Source organism: Dama dama, chromosome 7 (genome assembly GCF_033118175.1).
Source record: "Dama dama isolate Ldn47 chromosome 7, ASM3311817v1, whole genome shotgun sequence".
NCBI lineage: Eukaryota > Metazoa > Chordata > Mammalia > Artiodactyla > Cervidae > Dama > Dama dama.
In genome coordinates, this window is record NC_083687.1 from 15,241,954 (window position 1) to 15,265,799 (window position 23,846).

The window sequence follows — 23,846 nt, forward strand, 5'->3', positions numbered from 1 at the left end:
TGAATGTGGTCATTTAACTGGTGATTTGCTTTCAAAATGGGCTTCCCTGGTGGGGAAGCCTGAGCTGGTGGCTCAGATGGTGAAGAATCCACCTGCAATGTGGGAGACCTGGGTTCAATCCCTGGTTGGGAAGATCTCCTGGAGAGGGAATGGCTGTCCACTCCAGTATTCTGGCCTGGAGAATTCCATGGACAGAGGAGCCTGACAGGCTACAGTCCATGGAGTCGCAAAGAGTCAGATATGACTGAGCAACTTTCACTTTGCTTCAAAATATGTTCCAGTGCATTCACTTACGTTCTCCACTAGACTTGGTGAGAGCAGGCGTCTTGTTTGGTATCCCTAGTGCCTGGAATATTCTGGAAACAGAGAAGTGGCTCAGTGGGTATTTGTTGAGTAAATGAATGAATAAATGATTTGAAAACTTCCTTAAAACCCACAGATGTATTAGACTCCTTTCTTCCTTTTTCCCTCCCTATGCCTGTATCCATCTTTCTGACCTGATTAAAAAATAGTATTGAATATCAAGCTTCTGGAGGAGTGATTTCACTAAGAAGTGATTTTTAAACTCACCTATAAAGAGATCCATCTATTCACTGATATCAAATAGTTAACAACAATAAAAAGGCAAACATCTGCGACCACCTGAGAAAAATTCTTTGCAGGGAAAAATGACAGGGAGTTGCTATCTGTATAAGATGGTATAAATCACTTAGACTTGAAGGAAATGTACCCAAAAAGATAACCACATTTTCTGTAATGTGATTATTTTCCAACTTTCCCATTTTTGTGTGTGATACGGTTATCTGGGTTTTTTTTTTCTTAATTTGAAAATAAATTTCTAAAATATGGAGCACAAGCTGACCTGATTCCTGCTCACGCCTTTTCCCAGGGGGAGCAGCTCTGGATCTGAAAGCCTGCCCTCCTAAGCCATTTCGCTGGATCCTCGATATGACCTGGCTGAATCTTGTGGAACTGAGTAAACTTCCACAGTTTGCAGAAATTATGAACCAGGTAATAAAGGACTAGAAAAAAGTATAGATCTGTAAACCCAAACACACCTGGGTCGTTTAAATTGGGGCCTCCTGGTGACAAGCCCTTGAACCAGAGGAGCTGACACAATAATGCAGCTTTAAGACAACTGTGGCTGTTGTTCTAAGGCAACCTGGTGCACACCCCAGAGTACATATGACAGTTCTGGAGACGTTTTTGATTTCCACGAACTAGAGGCAAAGGTGCTCTGGTGACGAGTGGGGAGAGGCCAGGGATGCTGCGAAACATCCTGCAATGCACAGGACAGCCCCTCACAACATAAGATTAACCTGGCCCTGAATGCTCATGGGGCCGAGGTTGAGAAACCCTGGTCTGTGGTTTTTCCTGTCCAATCGTTGAGTGTAATTGATACATGGTCCTCATTTTAGTGAATAATGTAGAAAAGCAATGGGGAAACTGAAAGGGAATACTGATATCCAAGCTATTTGAGTCATTGGTTCTGAAAAAAAATGTAAAACAGTGTGGTTATGTTTAAAAAATTATCTACCTTTTTACGTTGTTTAATTTTAATTGCATATATTCCTGAGGGTTGCTAATTAGTTTGTTTATTTTAGATATCTCGTAATGAGAAAGGGTGGAAAAGTTGGTTTGATAAAGATGCTCCAGAGGAGGAAATCATCCCTGATGGATATAATGACTCACTGGATACCTGCCGCAAACTTTTACTTATCAGGTGAGAGCAGGTATTATCAGGCCTAGAAGCATCACTCATCATAGTGTCAAATTATAGATCCCACCTCAGTGAGTTTACTTCGCTGTGTCCCAGTAGTGACTGTAATGGATGTTTATGCTTCCAAAGTGAAGTTTTGGATGGCAAATAAAAATGGTGAAGGGCATATGTTAACAATGTATTAATGATAGTGCTTTTAGCAAAACACATATGAAAATGTTTTTACTATTCACTTTGGTCACCATTTACCACTGAGTAAATCATTTACTATTGAATTTACTTCTGTAAAAGAGTAGATCTCACAGAGTTACAAGGTAATTTTTAAGCTAAAACCAAGAAGATTGCACTATTAAAACATATAAATGGTGTTGTAGCTGTTGAAATGGAAGCAAGAGTTTGAAATGGATGTTGATTTTTTTTTTCTTTTCTTTTTCTCACTTTTCATGTTTTCTCAGTATGCAGTAGCTCAAAGAAGGCTTCTGTATTGGAAGGGGTGTGTGTGTGTGTGATGGACAAGACAGGAGGGTGGAGCTGGGGAGGATGAAACCACCAAAAGATTAACAAAAAGATGTAGGATTATTATTTTGGAGTAGTTAAGTAACCTTATCTAAGGTTACACGGCCGAGTTTTCTTAGAAAAAGTTGTTTCCTAGATATTGTCACTCTTTGAGAGTGATCAGAGCTGTCAGCAGTGGTGACCTCAGGACAGAACAATTATTTGTTTTATTAGACTACATGTGTCTATCTTTCACCCATCCTTTGAAAATTGAATCTGTGTAAAAAGAATAACGCAATCTACTAACCAATAAGAAACCATAGCACTTGACTATGATCCAGAAATATCAAATGACATTTATTTAATGAGTCACAGTGTATAGAACTGCTACAGTGTAGGCTATATGGATGGTATTAATATTAATAAATGCTTGCGAATCAAGCAGCTTCTGTCACCTTTGACACATTGTCTCCCTCTGAAGACTGCAGAGCTCCCAGTGTGCAGCCGGCCAGGTCCCATCGTGTACTGGAGCGGCCAGAGGACACCTCCTCTTGCATCCCTGCTGTGTCCCTGGCCTCAGGAGCACACCCTGATGTATTTACTTCATAAATATCTATCAAAGAGTGAATACACTCCTGTGTGTTTGTTTGAACGAGTAATTGCTTACCTGGAGTTGATAGCCTAGTTACTAGGGATAATCACTGATTGTGTGTGTGTGTGTGTGTGTGTGTGTGAGTGTGTGTGTGTGTGTGTGTGTGTTTTAAGTAGCTAATTAAAACCTCCCTGATGGCCCAGTGGCTTAGACTCCACACTCTTATGCCCGGACCTGGGTTTGATTCCTTGGTCAGGGAACTAGATCCCATAGGCCTCAACTCAAATGATCCTGTGTGCCCCAAAGATCCCATGTGATAAGAATCCACCTGCCAATGCAGGGGACATGGGTTGCATCCCTGATCCAGGACGATCCCACACACCACTGAGCAGCTAAGCCTATGTGCCACAACTGTTGAGCCTGTGTGCTGCAGCTGGTGAAGCTCACGGGCCTAGGGCCTGTGCTCCAGAGAGGCCACTGCAATGAGAGGCCTGAAGAGTAGCCCCTGCTCGCTGCAACTCGAGAAGGACTGCATGTAGCAACAAAGACCCAGTGCATCCAAAAATAAATTAAAAAAAAAAGATCCCACGTGCTGCAAATAAACCCCATCACAGCCAAATAAATAAATAAATAGATTTTTTAAAAACCTAACAGGAATTTATTTTTAAAAAATTCAGAATAGTCACTGCTTCTCCTGAAAATGAGACACTTGGAAGTCAACTGATTTCTAAGTTCCATTCTAGATTGGCAACAGAACTGACTCTGCCCTGCTCCTTGCCAATGCCTGGCATCAAAACCACACGATTAAACTTGCGCTCATCCGAGGACTGAAAATCTCACCGTCTGTCTTACACATATCTGCATAAAGGAGGATTAGCTTGTTATCTGTTTGCTAATTAACTATGTGTTCTTTAAGTGCTTAGAACTAAATAGAATTTTAAAAATCTGAATTTATTTCCTCTAACTTGTTTGCATTTCTAGGTCTTGGTGCCCAGACCGTACTGTTTTTCAAGCAAGAAAGTATATTGCAGATTCTTTGGAGGAAAAGTACACAGAACCGGTTATCTTAAATCTGGAGAAAACTTGGGAAGAAAGTGATACGAGAACACCTCTGATATGTTTTCTATCCATGGGATCTGATCCCACAATTCAAATTGATGCACTGGCCAAGAAACTGAAGCTGGGTATGAACAGCAATCTATGAAATTTAGCAAAGCCTCTATGTTTTTGCTTCAGTTTTTTCCTTTCATAATTTTATAGCCAGTTCTTATAAATATATTCATAAAACTGAGTTAGAAAAATTATTAAACTTCTTCTTTCCCCCATTTTTAGATCTCCTAGAGGGAGGGTATAGATATCTATGTGCAGAGAGGAACATACTCATCCATCATGTACTGATATTTTTAAAGTTGTCATCAGTTGTCCATACCACATGGATAGCAGACTGGCAAGAATGAACATCCAATAGCAAATTTTATTGCTGTGTCTGTATAAATTTATAACAAAGCCTATTTTGTCACAAATTGAAAAAATGTAACCCTTGTAATAATGCATAGTAATTTAAGGATTCGTTCATTGATACTGTCATTCAATAACCCCTGAGTGTAGGCAGTGTGCTAGATTCACGGAGTACATAGGTGAATACAGCATAGCTGGGAAAGACAGACATGTAAACAGGTAATAGAAGGCAGTGTGACAAACTGCTGCAGCAGAGGTAAGGACATGCCCAACGATAAGATCTGGAGCTGCCCAGATTGCATGGGGTATGGAGGAAAGCGTGATGATATTCTGAGTGGTATCTAAAAATAGATAAAAATTAGGGGATCATGTGGGAGAGAAGGAAAGTTACTCTGGGGGAAGAAGGTAGGGTAAGGAGTTACAAACATGTAAGTGTGAGTCAACAGGACTAAAGAAGAAGTACCTGAATGATGCAAAGCATCATGATTGAGCCATTCTCTTCTAGGATGGCTGTTTATAGGAGGGCAGTTTTCTCTGAATACTCTGAATATCTGAATGTTGTTGGAACTGCCTTTTGGAATCTTCTAAGTTCAGATCTCTATACCTATATCTTATAGGAGCAATTCATTTATGTCTTTATAAGGATTATGAAAGTGATTGATTGTGAATCCCTAAATCTACTCTATAAAATAAAACCTTGAATTTATTATCTAGTTAGAATAAGCATAATATAAAATTTATTTTGTGATCTCCAAGTATTTACCACGTCTGCACTAAAGTTACTGTAAACTGATAGCTTATGGTAGCATGGTCTGTGTTCACTCCTCCTCATCATTGTCATTACACTATTCTGTGTGCTACATGGATTCATGTTTCAATAGCTACTTTCTTCTATCTGAACACTGAGACCCAATGCAAAGAGCTCCCAGGTTCTCTTGGCACATGGTTAAGTCTCATTGCTGTTGTTTAGTTGCTCCATTGTGTCCAACTCCTTGCGACCCCATGCACTACAGCACGCCAGGCTTCCCTGTCCTTCATGATCTCCTGGAGCTTGCTCAAAGTCATGTCCATTGAGTCAGTAATGCCATCCAACCATCTCGTCCTCTGTCGTCCCCTTTGCCTCCCGCCCTCAGTCTTTCCCAGCATCTGGGTCTTCTCCAGTGAGTCTGCTTTTCACATCAGGTGACCAGAGTATTGGAGCTTCAGCTTCAGCATCAGTCCTTCTAATCAGTTCTCAGGGTTGATTTCCTTTAGGTTTAACTGGTTGGATCTCCTGCAGTCCAAGGGACTCTCAAGCGTCTTCTCCAACACCATAGCTCAAAAAGTATCAATTCTTCAGTGTTCAGCCTTCTTTATGGTCCAGCTCTCACATTCATACATAACTACTGGAAAGTCTTATTAACCACCTTTAAAGGTGGCCGTTTTGTTCTAGTATTCACTGCAGCATGCAGTCGTCTGTATCAGCCTAAGAGTGGTGCTTCTCTCAAAGCTTTGTACTTTGAAAATCCCTCTGATATCTACTTCTCCATGGATTTTTGTCCAGTTGCTTCAATGTCCTCTCTGCATACAGATTCCTTTTTTGTCTTGCCACAAAGCAACCTCCACGCGACAGAATTCATGGATTCCAGTGGCTCATGGGCTTCAATACTTACATGTTCAGTACGTTCAGCACTACTAGTGTTACTGAACTGAATCTACCTGCCTTCCGGGTAGTAAAGCCAATTTACTGACCCAAGTTGTGGTGAAGGAAAGTACAGTGTTTATGCATGCATGCATGTGTGCTAAGTCGCTTCAGTTGTGTCCAACTCTATGTGACTCTGTCCAACTCTTTGCAACCCTGCCAGGCTCTTCTGTCCATAGAATTTTCCAGGCAAGAATACTGGAGTGGGTGGCCATGCCCTCCTTTAGGGGATCTTCCCAACTCAGGGATTGAACCTGCATCTCTTACATCTTCTGCATTGTCAGTCGGGTTCTTTACCACTAGCACCACCTGGAAAGCCCACAGTGTTTGTTGCAGGTACCATATAATCTGCAGAATAGGCAGTTCATGCTCAAAAGACTTTGAGGAATGTATTTTTAAAGACAGCATTTGGAGTGAAATTGCAGGGTGCATGACTTTCTTCTGATTGGTTGATAGTGAAGTAAAAGGGTAGTATTTCAGGACTCTTAATCATCAGCCTTTTGGTTCCAGCCAGTCTAGGGTCTCCATACTTGTGGACTACATGTAGTCATACACCCTCCATCTGGGCAAGGGTCTTAGCTTGTTCCTAACATCTCAAAGATAGTCATCAGACTGTTATATATATTCCTTAAGGAGGAACTAAGACTGTTTTGTTTTTTGGCTTTATCATGTGCATGTGGGACCTTAGTTCCCCAAGCAGAGATCAAACCCATGCCCTCTGCAGTGGGAGTCTCAACCACTGGACCGCTGGGGAAGTCCTGAGGAGAAGTTAGGATTGTTGTTGAAGCTATCATTACTTTTCTTTCTCAAGTGCTCTTCCTTTGTTTCTGTATTCCCTCACTTCCCTAATTAGTAACTGCTTGAGTTTGCCTTTTGGAAATATCAATAACCTCAGATATGCAGATGACACCACCCTTATGGCAGAGAGTAAAGAGGAACTAAAGAGCCTCTTGATGAAAGTGAAAGAGGAGAGTGAAAAAGTTGGCTTAAAGCTCAACATTCAGAAAACTAAGATCATGGCATCTGGTCCCATCACTTTATGGCAAATAGATGGGAGACAGTGGAAACAGTGTCAGACTATTTTTTTGGGCTCCAAAATCACTGCGGATGGTGACTGCAGCCATGAAATTAAAAGACACTTACTCCTTGGAAGGAAAGTTATGACCAACCTAGATAGCATATTAAAAAGCAGAGATATTACTTTGCCAACAAAGGTCCATCTAGTCAAGGCTATGGTTTTTCCAGTGGTCATGTATGGATGTGAGAGTTGGACTGTGAAGAAAGCTGAGTGCCGAAGAACTGATGCTTTTGAACTGTGGTGTTGGAGAAGACTCTTGAGAGTCCCTTGGACTGCAAGGAGATTCAACCAGTCCATCCTGAAGGAGATCAGTCCTGGGTGTTCATTGGAAGGACTGACGCTGAAGCTGAAACTCCAATACTTTGGCCACCTCATGTGAGGAGTTGACTCGTTGGAAAAGACCCTGATGCTGGGAGGGATTGGGGGCAAGAGGAGAAGAGGATGACAGAGGATGAAATGGCTGGATGGCATCACCTACTCGATGGGCATGAGCTTGAGTAAACTCCAGGAGTTGGTGATGGACCGGGAGGCCTGGTGTGCTGCGATTCATGGGGTCGCAAAGAGTCGGACATGGCTGAGCGACTGAACTGAACTGAACTAAACTGAACTGAGTCTGCCTTTTGGAACCCAGGGAAGGCCTAAGAGACTAAAGCATTTTTCTACAAACAAGAAATGGGGAACACAGAGGGGCTTTTGTACCTTGGATGGCCCCATTTGGTTTCACCCAGGCAAACTCCTCTTACTCTCTTGGTCCCAGGTCCAAATACCCAAGGAAGAAGCTCATTGGTTTTGCTTTGATCATGTGATTCTTTCTGGGCCAATCAATGAACTGTTGCTGTGTAAATGGATTCATAGCGAGAACCACATATATGGAGCCTAGAGTTGGGGGCATGTCTTAGAAGGGGATACTCTTCCTAGAAGAAGGGCAATTCCCATTGAAGTTACCATTTCAAGTTTACCTCAAAACAATGCTGTTGTCTAGGACATTGGTGTAAGAACAGAAATAAGAAAATAATTCAATTTTGTCTCCTTTGGGAGAGATTATAACTTTAAATAAATACATAAGGCCAGAACAGTGCTATCACCTAACATTATTGCATAGTATCATACTGCTTTGCTTGGCAATTTAGTGATTCCATTTCTTGGTACTTCTTTAGTTTTTCCAGCAATTGTTCAGTCTTCTATTGGTTGCTTTGTTAGGAAACACATTAGATTTAATTTTAACATGGAAGGAACCAATGATGTTTATAAAAAACTCTTTATTCGTGTTTTTAAGGAATGTTAGGAAGCATCATTCTGTTCACTGATTTGGGTTAAAAACTCCCCAGATAGCTGTAAAATGAAACTATTATGTAGACAGAATGACATATTACTCTAGTCTCAACTAGAGATGTTTTATTTGAATAATAGATAATCATAAAATGCTCAAGGTGCACAAAATTCTGAAAAATCCTGGGATTCAAGTGCCTTGTTTTACAGCTGAGGAAACTAAGTTCTGGAGATAAGGCCAGAGAACTAGTTGGTGGCAGATAATTCCGGACTTAATCTCAGGGCTCCCAAATCCCTTGTCAGTGTTCTTTCTTTCATCCCCCCTCACTGCCTTTAGTGGATGAATTAGCAAGTTACCTGACAGCAACTTGAGGGATGGGAACAAATCAAATAGGTTTTCACAGGAAAAAAAAAAAAAAGAAGGAAAACTTCTCACTATGGAACCTGTCAGGCTCTCTGTTGAGAAATTCAGAGAAGATAAATTCTGCACAAAAGCACTGGGTGCCTGGGAAAGAAGCAGTAAACAGATAGGTTTAGCATGAGAAAAATCCTACTAGGAGCTTGAGTGAAGGAGAGGAAGAATGGATTTGAAAATAGAATCCAAGCATGAATGAAAGAGGACAAATAAAATATAAACTTACAAATAAAAATGGGGCTTCCCTGGCAGCTCCGTGGTGAAGAATCTGCCTGCAGTGCCGGAGACACATGAGATGAGGGTTCGATCCCTGAATCGGTAAGACCCCTGGAGGAGAGCATGGTAACCCACTCCAGTATTCTTGCCTGGAGAATCCCATGGACAGAGGCGCCGGGTGGGCTACAGTCCATAGGGTCACAAAGAGTCAGACACAACTGAAGTGACTGAACATGCAAGCAAACAAAAATAAGAATGAGAAAATGAGTAAAAGTATATACAAATGAAAAAAGTAATAAGATAATAATATGTAGTTATGGTAAAAAAAAAAAAAAGTTTAAAAATCTCATTAAAGTAGAAAAAGAAAATTTATGAAAGTTTCTTGGAAAAAGTTGAAAAGCCTGAATGGACCAATAATTAAGATGAGGAAAATTAGAAGTTTTAAAATTATTACCTCAGCAAAGACTCTGAACTTGAATGATTTTTGGTAGGTCCTTTAAAACTTTGCTATATTCCTTTTCACAACATAGGAAATAGGATGCATTTTCCTCTGTATTTTAAGGGAATAGCATTATCTTGATATCAGAAACAGACCAAGATAGTTACTGTATCAAAGAAAGAAAACCACAGATTGATCCTACTTATTAATATAAATGTAAGGGTGTTGGAGAAGACCCTTGGACTGCAAGGAGATCCAATCAGTCCATCCTAAAGGAGATCAGTCCTGGCTGTTCACTGGAAGGACTGATGCTGAAGCTGAAACTCCAATACTTTGGCCACCTCATGTGAAGAGTTGACTCGTTGGAAAAGACCCTGGTGTTCGGAGGGACTGGGGGCAGGAAGAGAAGGGGACAACAGAGTATGAAATGGCTGGATGGCATCACTGACTCGATGGGCATGAGTTTGAGTAAACTCTGGGAGTTTGTGATGGACCCGAGGCCTGGCGTGCTGCGATTCATGGGGTTGCAAAGAGTTGGACACGGCTGAGCGACTGAACTGACTGAAGGACCTTAATCTAAGTGCAAGCAGGAAGAATTCAGCAAAATATTTAAAAAATGCAAAAAATAGCAACATGCCTTGATCAAGTAGGATGCATGGGCAAATCTGAGAAAGAAACAGTATTAAGAAATCTCATCACAACAAGTGAAAGACTTTTTCCTTACGCTGTCATATTATTACCCTGATAATTGCTAAAAAGGCATTTTATAAAAATTCAGCATTTGTATTTGGCTTTGAAAAATGGGAACAGAAGAATATTGTATCAATATGATAGTGAATGTGAACTTCAAACAGCTTCATGCTTTCTGATGAACAACTAGAGACATGATGCCCATTAAAGTCAGGAACAAGATAAAGATGTCTGCTATCACCACTCTCATTTAGTATTACTGTGGAGGATATAGCTAATGTTTTGTAAGAATCATAAATAAAAGATATAACTACTGGAAAAGAGGGACAAAAGCCATCATTATTTTCAGATAGTGTAATTGTCTAGCTAAAGAACACAAATGAATCAACTGAAAAGCTATTAGATTTAACAGGGTATTTTAGTAAGGTGGCTGGTCACAAAAATAAATATATTTTTAAAAATCAATGAAACATTCCTCTAAAATAAAATGTAAAAATCCCATTCAGTATCTCAATAAAAATAAAACTGAGAAATAATCTTTAGAATACCTATTAGAAGAAAACTATAAAACTTTCTTAAAGACATGAAAGTAGGATAGATTAAATGGAGAGTTAAAGCATATTCCCATTATAAAGATTCAATATTGTAAAGATGTCAATAGTCTCTAAATTAATCTATAAATTGAATGCAAATCTAATTGAAATTCCAACATCATTTTTCCCCTAATTGGATAGTAGAGGGATCTTAGATCATCTAGAGTAACAAATGGACAATAGCCAAGACAGCTTGAAAAGGAAAAAGAATAATGTGGAGAACAAGCCCAATCAGATTTCTAAACTTTATCAAATTGCAATAATTTAATCAGTGAGGAACTGGCTCAGAGTAGATAAACAGATCAATAGAGCAAAATGAAAGGCCCCAAATTAGACTCTAGTATATACAATGGCTTAGCCTGTGATGAGATTCACATTTCAAATCAGTGGAAGAAAAATGGGTTAGTCAATAAACAGTGTTGCCATAGCAGGTTAACTTTAGAAGAAAGCAAGAATTTTATCTCAGATTAAACTCTAAAGTAGATTCTAGGTTGATTAAGGTTTTAAAAGGTTTTAAAAACTATAAAAGAATATATTGATACTACTGGAGTGGCTAAGATTTCTTTAACCATAATACCAGAATCCAAAACCAGAGGAAAAGAAGTTTGGATGAAGTTTTAAAACTTTGGTATGTCAAAAGTACCACAAATAAAATTAAAACACAAATTGCCGTTGAATCCAAAGTCATGTGCCTGATGCACAGTGAGGCCAAACAAACTGAAAGGTCAGAGTTTGGAGCAGAGAAAGGTTAATTGCAAGGACCAAACAAGGAGTATGGGTAGCTTATGCTCTAAAGACCCAAACTTCCTGATGGTTTTCAGAGAAGAGTTTTTAAAGGCAAAATTTGGGGTGAGGGCTGCAGGATGTAGGACTTTGTTCTGATTGGTTGGTGGTGAGGTAACAGGGTGGTGCTCCAGGAACAATGTGTTCAGCCTGAAGTTAGCATCCTCTGCTTAGGTGGGGGTAATAGTTCCTGTAAGAAAAACTCCAAGATATGTCGTTATGTATATCCCTTACGACTCTATCTCTGAGCTATAGTTTATTATTTTTGGCCTCTCTGGATCTTTGTTGCTGTATGTGGGCTGTCTCTAGTTGTGGCGAGTGAGGGTTACTCTCTAGTTGCAATGCACTGGCTTCTCATTGTCATGGCTTCTCTGGTTGCAGAGCATGGGCTCTAGGGTGTGCAGACTTCAGCAGTTGCAGCATACAGGCTCAGTAGTTGTGGCGCTACAGGCTTACTTGCCCTGCAGCATGTGGGTTCTTCCCAGATATCGGGGATTGAATCCATGTCCCCAGCATTAGCAGGCAGATTCTTAACCACTGGACCACTAGGGAAGTCCTGCACTGTTTCAGATTGCTTTTCTTTTGTTTCTGCATTTCCTCACTTCCCTAATCAGTAACTGTTTGAATTTGCGTTTTGGAACTCAGGGAAGGTCTGGAAGGCTGAAGCCTTTTTCTTACAGACAAGAAATGGGGGACTAGGAGAGACTTTTGTATCTGGGAGGGCTCCACAGGGCCCTGCCCAGTTTCCAAAGAAAAGGTGGAAGTGTGGGTTGGGAATTGCAACATCCTATTTCAGCTAGAGACACTGGCAGTCCTCTTCCATGAATCTTTAAAATGTTTGAGTGCTTTTTCCCAACTATTCTACACATACAAATTTATCATAAAAACAAACTGACAGATGCACATTAAGATTCATTTACAAGGATGTTAAGTCTAGTGCTATTTATAATATTAAAAAATTAGAAATGTCTCAAATATACAAAAGGATAGTGGCTAACTTGACAAGAATGCATTAATATGATGGAACATTGTGCTACCATTAAAAACTGTTTATCAGTAATGCTTAATGACAATAAAATACAACATACTGTTAAGAAGTAGATATATAAAATGACATGTATATGTATTATTGTACATATATATATAGTTTTTAATATGGATAGGTCTGTAATCTCTTACTCAAAGCCCTTGCAGTCAGATACACTGCAGAAATTAGAATTGTCCAGCTTTTAGAAAGGTAATATTTCATGTATTATATAGTACATTGCAGATGAAAGTATTAATATTTATAAAGATAGGGATAAATAAAGACTATAAATAGGCTCATATCCATTCAGGTCAGCTTTTACCACCAAAGTGATTTTGTGGCAAAGCTGTCAGTTTTCAGAGTGCTTTGAATTTTGAAATGAGGGTAAGTGATTGTGGATTGTGCACTGAGAAGATTAGAATGTAGATCTCTCTGGAAGGATATTGGTGATTTTTGTTTTCTTCTTTGTAGTCTCCTGTATTTTACAAAGCTTTCACTATAAACATATATTGTTTAATTTGATTTTTTAAAAATTTTAAAAAGAAAGAGGAGATGTGGAAGACACTCAAGTCCAATTTTGGGAAGAAATAGAAAAGCAGTTGAAATCTTACTAAAGGTCTTTCAAAGCAGCAAAAAAAGGGGGAAAAAAAAGTCCACAAACCAGAAAACCAAAACATCCCATACCACCAAAGGACAATTATGCTGCAATACCTGCAAAAACAATTTCCGCAACATCCTCTGCATCCTTCCTCCTCTTGGCAGTCCCCATCACGATGTCCTGGCAGCTTTCCCTACTCTCTCTGGAAATTCAGTCTGCACTGCCTCTTCTCTCACTGGTCTTTGTCTTTTGAACTTCCTCAAGTGCAAAGCTTCCTCACTATTCCAGTGTCAATCAATCTAGTTTTTCCAGACTATTCAGAAATTTATCAAATATTTATCAACCTATTTTAAAAATGAAGAAAGATTGCAGATCAATAACTGAAGCTTCCACTTTAAGAAACCAAGGAAAGAAGAGCAAACTAAACCCGAAGCAATCAAAAGGAAGGAAATAATAAATATTTGAATGAAAAAAATGCAAGAGAGGATTGAAAAACAACAAAGAATCAATCAACCAAGTGTATCTTCTTTGAAAAGATCAACAAAATTGACAAACTTTTGTCCTAGCCAACCAAGAATAAAGGAGAGAAGACTTAAGATAATTAAAATCAGGAATGAAAGAGGGATGTCAATGAAAATAATCAATGAACAAACTATAATAGGAATCGAAAAGAATTTTATTTGAGCCAAACTGAGGACTGGCAGCTCTCAGATAAGTCAGAGGAGCTGCTGCAGAGAAGCATGGGTTTCGGCATAGTTTCATATCTTGTCAGAACAAAGAACATCAAACAAGTCAGGATACATTCCTTCAAAGTTTCAAGAAAAACAGGTTAGCAAGTACATAGCAAGTCAGTATACCTCGACACCTGGAAAGGAAGCCTCATCATTGAAGAAGTACTGGCACTGACATCTCAGGAAGGGAAGAATTTATAAAATTTTTATTTTTAACACATTCTTTAATTCTGGTCAATGTACCCTTTTCTCTGACAGTTAGAGCTGATGTACAATGTATGTTTGATAGGCCACAAACAGGCTGTTTTAGTTAGCATAAAGTTCAAGTAAACTCATGTATAAGTCAGAATGACTTTCCCATATCTCAATATGTAAAATTTTCTTTTATCAGGGGACATTGCTATTGACTTGAAAAAATAGAAAAGATCATACAGAATACTATGAACAATTATGCCAACAAATTAGATAACCTAGGTGAAATGGGCAAATTATCAGAAAGAGAAAACTACTGAAATTGACTAAGGAAGAAATAGAAAACCCGAATAGAACTTTAAGAAGTAAAAAGATTGATTTGTAGGAAATCCAGGACCAGATGCCTTCACATTCTGCCAAATGTTTAATGAATAACACCAGTTCTTTCCAAAAAATAAGAGGAGAGATTACTTTCCAACTCATTCTGTGAGACCATATTACTACCAAATCTAGACAAAGACAGTAGAAGGAAACCAATATCCTGCTGAATATAAAAGCAAAAGTTCTCAACAAAATGCTATTGAATTCAGCACCACATAAAATGAATTCTACACCATGACCAAGTGGATTTACCCCAAGAATGCAAGGTTGGTTCAACATATGAAAATTAATCAATGTAATACCCTATATTAATAGAATAAAGAACAAAAATCACACAGTTATCTCAATAGTTGCAGAAAAAGCATTAGAAAAACCCCAACATTCTTTCATGATGAAAGCCCTCAACAAACTAGGAATAAAAGGGAACTTCTTCAACCTGGTGAGGGGGCACCTATAGAAACCCACAGCTAACATCATACTTAATGCTGAAAGATCAGATATTTTCCCAAAAACATCAGGAGCAAGAGAAGAAAGTCTACTTGCACTTCTGCTCAGCACTGTATTAGAAGTTTTAGTCAGACCAAAAGAAGAAATAAATGGCATTTACACTGGAAAAGAAGTAAAACCACCTCAGATGACATGAGGGAGGAGGCCCACGCAGTTGGAGAAGAGTGAATGAATGGTGGTGGGATCCTAAAAAGTGTGTGTGTGTGTTTGTGTGTGTGTGTGTGTGTGTGTGTGTGTGTGTGTAGATTGCAGGATCAATGGGACCCATTTGTGTAGGGTCATAGAGGTCGGAATTTGAATTGGTTTCTGGATTTTGCACAGAATGAAATGAGAAGCCGTCGGATGTTTCTGAGCAGTGGGTGGACATAATCTGATTCAGGACTCAATCAAATACTCTGTTTGCTGTGGGAAGAATAGCTAGTAGGGGAAAGAGTGGAAGAGAGGTCACCAGTTAGTAGGCTCCTGCAAGAATACAGGCATGAGGTGATGGACTAGGGGAATGAGAGTGTAGGCATCCAGAAGGGGTCACATTCAGACTCTGGGTTTGCTTTGAAGGGGTGCCTTTAAGTATCTTCTTGACCTCTTACCCAGGTCGAGATAAGAAACTCAGGCTACCCCTGAACAAAAACCAGTTCTTCCTTTTAAACAGTGTGTCTCAGAAGAGTTGGAAGGGCAGAGGAGATAGATTATGGCTCACGCTCGTATGTTAATACTTACTGTCTTTGTGCCAGTACCATACTGTCTTGATGACTGTGGCTTTGTAGTAGAGTCTGAAGTCAGGCAGGTTGATTCCTCCAGTTCCATTCTTCTTTCTCAAGATTACTTTGGCTATTCGAGGTTTTTTGTATTTCCATACAAATTGTGAAATTCTTTGGTCTAGTTCTGTGAAAAATACTGTTGGTAGCTTGATAGGGATTGCATTGAATCTATAGATTGCTTTGGGTAGAATAGCCATTTTGACAATATTGATTCTTCCAATCCATGAACACGGTATGTTTCTCCATCTGTTTGCATCCTCTTTGATTTCTTTCATCAGTGTTTTATAGTTTCCATATGACCCAGCAATCCCACTTCTGGGCATACACACTGAGGAAACCAGATCTGAAAGAGACACGTGCACCCCAGTGTTCATTGCAGCACTGTTTATAATAGCCAGGACATGGAAGCAACCTAGATGCCCATCAGCAGATGAATGGATAAGGAAGCTGTGGTACATATACACCATGGAATATTACACAGCCGTTAAAAAGAATTCATTTGAATCAGTCCTAATGAGATGGATGAAACTGGAGCCCCTTATACAGAGTGAAGTAAGCCAGAAAGATAAAGAACATTACAGCATACTAACACATATATATAGAATTTAGAAAGATGGTAACGATAACCCTGTATGCAAAACAGAAAAAGAGACACAGAAATACAGAACAGACTTTTGAACTCTGTGGGAGAAGGTGAGGGTGGGATATTTCAAAAGAACAGCATGTATACTATCTATGGTGAAACAGATCACCAGCCCAGGTGGGATGCATGAGACAAGTGCTCGGGCCTGGTGCACTGGGAAGACCCAGAGGAATCGGGTGGAAAGGGAGGTGGGAGGGGGGATCGGGATGGGGAATACGTGTAAATCTATGGCTGATTCATATCAATGTATGAGAAAACCCACGGAAATGTTGTGAAGTAATTAGCCTCCAACTAATAAAAAAAAAAAAAAATACTTACTGTCCATATCACACCTTCCTCCATTGACCTACCTAACGCTTGTGGGTTCTTCCAAAACAAGAGAGACTAGTGTCTCTTTGTACAATTCAGAGGCTCCTCCCATTCCAGTTCCACCTTCCGTTTCTTCTTTTTATAGGGTTTGTGGGTTCTTCTCAGATGCCCTGGGAACAGTGCCTAGTTCCCCTTGAGCAGGAGAGATTCATGAGGGCTTTGTTGGGAGAATCCAGCTATGTTCAGTGACCTATGGACAATTGCAGTTCCTGGTTCTTCAAGCAGTGCTCTGCCAATCCTCTCTCAGACACACACTGCCGAGTTTCATCTTGTGACGCTGAGTCCACAAATAATTCTAACGCTACACCCTACCAGTACTCATGGAATCTCTGGCCATTAACCCCATGGTGCTGTGTTTTAAATGGTGTGCCCTGGCAGCTTCTTTCCTGGCTCCTGACATACTTCTGTCTCCAGCCTATGAATTTGTCTCATTCTCTGTAGCTTCTACAAGCAGTTTCCAAATCAGCCTCATTGTTTGTCCAACCACAGCAGCCCATCTTTCTGAGGATTCAGGCTGATCCAGTAGAGTAAGTCAAAAGCATGCATTGCTTCATAGCGTCTCCACTGACTTCCTTCCCCTGTGCCTCTAGAGATCTAGAGATCATGCCTCTAAAATTAAAGAAGACCTGGGTCCATAGAAGCTTACTTCAAAGTTAATTTCTAATTCCAGTTTCCCAAGTATGATTCAGAGACTTCTAGTTTAGTGAATTCATATGACAGGCACAAGTGTGGTTCTCCTCCTAGGACATCAAATTCACTAATGAGCCTGAATAGTGTATATTCTGCTGAATTATTATCACATCTCTAATCTTGGAGTGGTTTCCACTTTTTCTTCAGGCTCCTTTTTCTCAGTTCCAAGAGGATTTGATCCTGGGGAGCAGTTACCCCTGAATATAGTCCTCATGGGGATGAATTGCTACGAGTTCCATCTCAGAAAATGGACAAATAGGCAAACAAAACCTGAACAACAGACAGACAAAACACTGCAAGCTTGACATCACAAAAGAATAAAAAGATTGGTATCCAATCTTTACTGAAACATCTGCTAAAACACCAAAAAATTATTCTAGTCAAAACATAGAGCAAAACTAAAAAATCCTCTTTCCTTCTAAGTACCTGTGATAGCATTGCAGCTGCCTGTCCCCATCAGTCTGTCTGCTCATTATCTCCAGAGACCCCAGAACTCTTTAAAAGCTCTGCCTCGTGCCTTTTGTCTCTCTCTCCTTGTCCTTCCCTTTCCACGTCATGCCTCCGGGCTGCTCCACTCCTTTCTCTCATCAACACAACCAAAAGCCAGAATTATTTGAATAACAGAGTTTCCTTAGAAACAATAGAGGGAGGGAGGCTATGACAATTCAGAAATTAATTTTTCATCCCAATCCTGTTATAAAATTTACATTTATCACAGTGATCCTTCTGTGTTACAGAATGCAGAACTATCTCAATGGGCCAAGGACAAGAAGTACATGCTCGAAAGCTGATTCAGATGTCAATGCAGCAGGTATGTAGCAATGGAAACTACTCTTCATGCAACATTCTTGATATGATTCCTCTGGCCATCTGGTCTACCTAGCACCACCTCCGTGATGGGTAGAGTGTTATTCCTGTGATGCTCAATTTTACATTTTCATTTATGCATATAGAGTAGACTTCGATTACTTAAGGATTTTGAACCTCCAGCTAGTTGGCTCCTGACATCTCCACAAAATACTTATTCCATTTTCTAGAGCATATGCTCCACTTATATTTTCACTAAATATTTTTTGGTAATTTGGCAGACACACTTTCTAGTTCATAAAGAATGCAGCTCTAGCAGTCTTGGAATGTCATGATCAATATTAATAGATAGTGCTTAAGAAGTGACAGATTGAGACAGTCAAATTTCAATTTTCGGTTAAAGTGAGCCTTTCATTTTTCATTAGTGGGTAGTTTCAGGCAAATAAAAAATATTTGAGGGTGTTATGTTTAAATATTGATAACAGTTTTTACTGAAAATTGCAAGCTGGATGGAATGTTGAGAAATATTTTTCATCACACCTAATAAATACACAGGACATTAATTTTCTAGAAAAGCTTGGTTGATAGCAGTTTCAGCAGCAATAAGAAATTGCACAATTTATAAAAATAAAATAAGATCTTGGTTTATTTTTAAACTTTTGATCTCATAATGTCCCTATCAACTTTTCCCTGGGAATTAATGACTGGAGAGGGTTAATGGGCTAAAACTCTGCTTGGGTCATCAAGTTTTCAGGCTAACCATTAATTCTCAAGTGCCTTAAGCCTTAATCTTTATCAGTTAATTAAATTCAATAATATATGGTATTTAATTTATATATACCAAAGCTATTATATATAATTATTTTTACTCAGATAAAATGATTCAGTCTGTTGAATGATCTGACTGTTTGACTTTGGGCCTTAAATAATTTCTTTAGTTTCCATGAGTGAGAAGCTTTTAAATTTGAATACAGCATTCACATTAACTTTCTTTGGAATAGTAGTTTTTTTTTTTAATAACTTCTGTGTTCTGCTGCATCTCAAGGTGGGATAAATATTGATAATATTGGCATTATAAAAAAAACAAACAGAACTTCCCTGGCTGTCTAATGGTTAAGATTCTGAGCTTCCAATGCAGGGGGTGTGCGTTCGATCCCTGGTTGGGGAACTAAGATCCCAGATGCCATGTGGCATAGGCAAAAACAAAACAAAACAAATAATAACAACAATACCGATAATAAGCATGAACAGGTACAACCACATTGTCACTTGAAAGATTTAGGATAAAGCTGACATTGTGGAATTCAGAGCAGGGAATCAGAGAGTAACTGGATCCACAAGGACCCAGAGTTCTGACCATGAAGTTCATCTTCTTGACGGTCTGGTTGTCTAGACCAAAAAGTCCCCTTTGCTGTTTAAGCCAATCTGAGTTGTATTTTCTCTTGCAGTATAAGGCATAATATACATGCCATATATATATATGTATACTGAGCTCAATAACTTGTAGCTGTATTTATTTGATCTTGTTGCATAAAGTATATCAAAGCATCAGCTGGCTAGTAAACTATGTTCTTATAGAACTGTGATGGTTATGTGACGTATTGTTAAGGTTTTGTCAATATTTAGATAGTGCTTAATAAACTTTGTGGTTTCAGGAACATCTGGGAGGAGTGATGACAAAGAATAAGATTTAGTATTGGGGTGGGAGGCGGAGGGAGGCTCAAGAGGGAGGGGACATATGTATACCTATGGCTGATACATGTTGATGGATGGCAGAGACCAACACAACGTTGTCAAGCGATTATCCTTCCATTAAAAACAAATAAATTTTTAAAAAGGATTTAGTATTACGGTAGCAGGCATGCTCAGTCACTCAGTTGTGTCCGACTCTGCGACCCCACGGACTGTAGCCCACCAGGCTCCTCTGTAGATACGATTTTCCAGGCAAGAATACTGGTAGCAAATGTCACCAAATGTATTGCCTCTGGTGAAGTAAAATTTGTATTTCAAGGCAGCAGAAGAAAACTGTAGCGTAAAATTGGCTCTGTCTGCTCGTCTGGGCCTCCTGCGTCCCCTCTGCAGTGTGTGTCTGCATTATGCATCAACCAGACCTCCTCAGAGGTGGGAATGCCCGCTCCAACGCCAAGATCAGGTTGTTTTCCCCCCGTTTCTTTGACACTAACAATGTAGCTTCTTAAAGATTAGCATGGTGACTTGTTGCTGTCTTTGTAGATGCTTACCTGGACTGTGTATCTCTGGTGAACTTCATGTGAAATGTCAGCATGTCATTTTGATGTATGATCCTTTGTCTTGAAAATGTGTATGACTGTGCCTTTGACTTCTAATAGGTGGGACAGTCAGAGCCTCTGAGTCTGTCTCTCAGGCTATAATCCTCAGTTTGGCTCTAATAAAATTCTCTGTTTTCTTCCTAACTTGACTGTTGATGAATTTTCGTCAACTCCTCCAACTTTCATGAGGTTATGTGCATCTCTTAGCGACAATGGATGGCTTGGCTTTGGCGTGAGTCCCTTCTGATTTACCTTAGGCAGGACAAGTTACAAATTCCAAAATACCCATTCCCACCATTAGATGGTGCACACACTGTACTTAATAAAGTCTGACTCCGTTTTAATTTCTGTTCCCTTCTGAACCAGGGGTGACAGAGTAACATTCATTTTGAAATTGCTTGATTCCAAGTAACCAGCTTTACCAGAAGCAGGAAAAAAAAAGTTTGTATTGACATATAATAATTCTATTAACATATATGTGCTTAAAACAGAGTATTCACATGCCCCGAGCAAAAGTTTAAAAAATATTTGTATGTACACTTTGTTTTATTAAAATCATAGCAAAAAAGTTATGAGGAATTAACATGAAGTCATTTTGAATACAGGGTGGTTGGGTGTTGCTGCAGAATTGTCACCTTGGCCTGGAATTCATGGAAGAATTGCTGGAGACTTTAACCATCACAGAGACCATCGATGACACCTTCCGAGTGTGGATAACTACCGAGCCGCACGTTCGTTTTCCCATTACATTGCTTCAGGTTTGTTACCATGAGATGAGTGTCTTTTCCTTGAGAGTTACACAAATGAAGATGACACTTCTGTCATTACTGAAAGATGGCAGACGTAACAGGCTTTTTTGGGGCAAGTCTGCAGTGTAAAACCTTAATGCCATTATCGTCAAAACCTTGACTATAATCATCAAGGTTATATAGTAAATATTCCCACAGGAGAGTTATAAGATGTGGTATTAATTTATTGGGTTTTAGCTCTAATCAGTGTAGCTAGTTTACACGGTGCCTTTTTATGTACCACAAGCATATTGTTTTCTGATGTATTGTCATTTCTATTTTATCCTTCACGGTAATTTATAGAAACAAAAGTACTATTTACCTTTTTTTTTCACTATTTGTTTTTTATGACAGACTTCTCTCAAATTCACTAATGAGCCACCCCAAGGCGTTCGCGCAGGTCTGAAAAGAACATTTGCCGGAATTAATCAAGACCTTCTGGATATCAGTAATTTACCCATGTGGAAGCCAATGCTTTACACTGTAGCGTTTTTACACTCCACTGTGCAGGTAACTTCTAGGAACCGTTTGCACTTTTAGAAGATGCTAATGATGCTGGGAGGGATTGGGGGCAGGAGGAGCAGGGGACGACAGAGGATGAGATGGCTGGATGGCATCACCGACTCGATGGACGTGAGTTTGAGTAAACTTCGGGAGTTGGTGATGGACAGGGAGGCCTGGCGTGCTGTGATTCATGGGGTCGCAAAGAGTCGGACATGACTGAGCGACTGAACTGAACTGAATGATGTTGTGTTTGACCCCCGGCTCCACTCCCTAGGGTCCTCACCTCACTTTCTTTGTTCTTCATGGCACTTTTCTTCCCATCTGGCACAGGATGTGCATAATATTTGCTTATGTGTTTAATGCATCCTCCTGCCCCCCATCCCCCATCTCGGCCCCTAGAGTGTGAGATTCTCCAGAGCAATGACTCTGTCCTTTTATAACTGCTCAGTCTCCACTTGTCACAGCAGCAGCTACAGCAGTGCCAGAGCTCAATAAATGTTTGTGGGATGAACCAACGAATTACTCTGATAGGAACTGGATCTTGAAAGTTGCCTGTGCTGTCCGGCAGTGTTCTCTATACCATCTCATGTAATACTAACATTCACCTTTCAGGGTAGGATTTATCACCATCTGCAAAGTGAGGAAATTGAGACTCGGAGAGGTTAGGCAATGTTATATATACCATCTCATGTGATACTAATAACCACCTTTCAGGGTAGGATTTATCACCATCTGGAAAATGAGGAAATTGAGACTCAGAGAGGTTAAGGTCCTTCCTAAATGGTGAATCTAGGAGTCAGACCCCATGTTGCCTGCCTCGGATGCAAGTGTGTTTTGACCCTCCTCCCCACTGGGACAGTGGTGGTCATGGTGTTTGGCAGATGAGTCATAGGGGTCAGCTGTTGTCTTCAGATTGTTTCCGATTTGCTTGTACTGTGTGGCTACCCAGCAATGTCTCTAAGGGTTTTGTTTTTTGTTTTTCATTTGTTACCACTTTGTTCTATATTTGGATTTTGGATTTTGTTCTGTATTTGAAAGCTATATAATTTTAAAAATCAGTAATTTATTTGTTTTTGGCTGCACTGGATCTTCGTTGCTGAACACAGGCTTTTTCTAGTTGTGGTGAGTGGGAGTTATTAGAGAGAGTTGTGGTGCATGGGCTTCTATCATTGTGACAGAGCGTGGGCTCTTGAGCTTGTGGGCTCCATAGTTGGTGGCTCTCTGGCTTAGTTGCCCTGTGGCATGTGGAATCTTCCTGGACCAGGGATTGAACCTGTGTCCCCAGCATTGCCAGGCATATTCTTAACCTCTGGACCACCAGGGAAGTCCAGGCTATGTAATTTTAATGTAGTTGATTTACTCTTGATTCCACAGAGAGATAAAGGGGCTCCTTGAACTCTTTGCTACATTTCTTCTTTTCCTGAAGTTGGAGTGAGAACAAAATAAATCAGCTGGTTTGAACCAGGAGTCATGGTTCAACTGTGCCCAGTGGCCCACAGAGCTTGACCTCATCTTTCCTGTCCTGCCCAAAAATGGAGGGGAATTGGGTGCCCACCCCAGGAAATACTGGGCGTGTTTACCTGCAGGTTCCCTGTCGCAACTGGTATTTCTCTGCCCCCCACCCTGAGAAGTTAGAATCAGAATAAATGCTTTGTGGGTGGTTATTTTTACTAAGTTCCACTGTGGCCTCTGGATTGATTGTAAATTATGGCTTTTAAGTCACTGAAGCCGATTTCATACATTCTTATCTGGGAATTGTTGGGTTTGCTAGACCTTATCACACTCTAATACAAATATTGCTTTAACTCTGATATTTAATGCCCAATTCACAAATAGCAAATTTTATGATTCTTTTCCTAGTAATGATGATTCAACTTTTCCACCATGCTTATCATGGATAGACGATTGGGGGTATTTTCCATACAGTCAAGACAGCAATCTGTGTTTTTAGTGGCCATTATCCAAGTGCTAAAAAGAAGAAAAGGACTCTGGGCCAGTCATGGAGCCAAAGTGTACTTGCACTTAATGTGACTTGTATTTGGATTAAAACAAACAAAAAAAATCTCCATTGCTAGGGCCATGAAGTTCACAGTGGCATGTCTATGAGAAAAAAAAAAAAAAATTGTGAAGATCT

At 39.8% G+C, this 23,846-nt stretch overlaps 1 protein-coding gene across 2 annotated transcripts in view; it reads left to right on the plus strand.

The window, feature by feature from the left end:
• Window positions 1-23,846, plus strand: part of DNAH8 (dynein axonemal heavy chain 8) — a 318,410-nt gene that overhangs the window by 235,144 nt on the left and 59,420 nt on the right. For both annotated transcript variants that reach the window (XM_061146069.1, XM_061146068.1), the window contains exons 76-81: window positions 890-1,011; window positions 1,605-1,723; window positions 3,789-3,991; window positions 18,063-18,136; window positions 21,026-21,178; window positions 21,563-21,718. In XM_061146069.1, coding sequence (XP_061002052.1) covers window positions 890-1,011; window positions 1,605-1,723; window positions 3,789-3,991; window positions 18,063-18,136; window positions 21,026-21,178; window positions 21,563-21,718 — 827 coding nt within the window. The remainder of the gene's footprint in view (window positions 1-889; window positions 1,012-1,604; window positions 1,724-3,788; window positions 3,992-18,062; window positions 18,137-21,025; window positions 21,179-21,562; window positions 21,719-23,846) is intronic.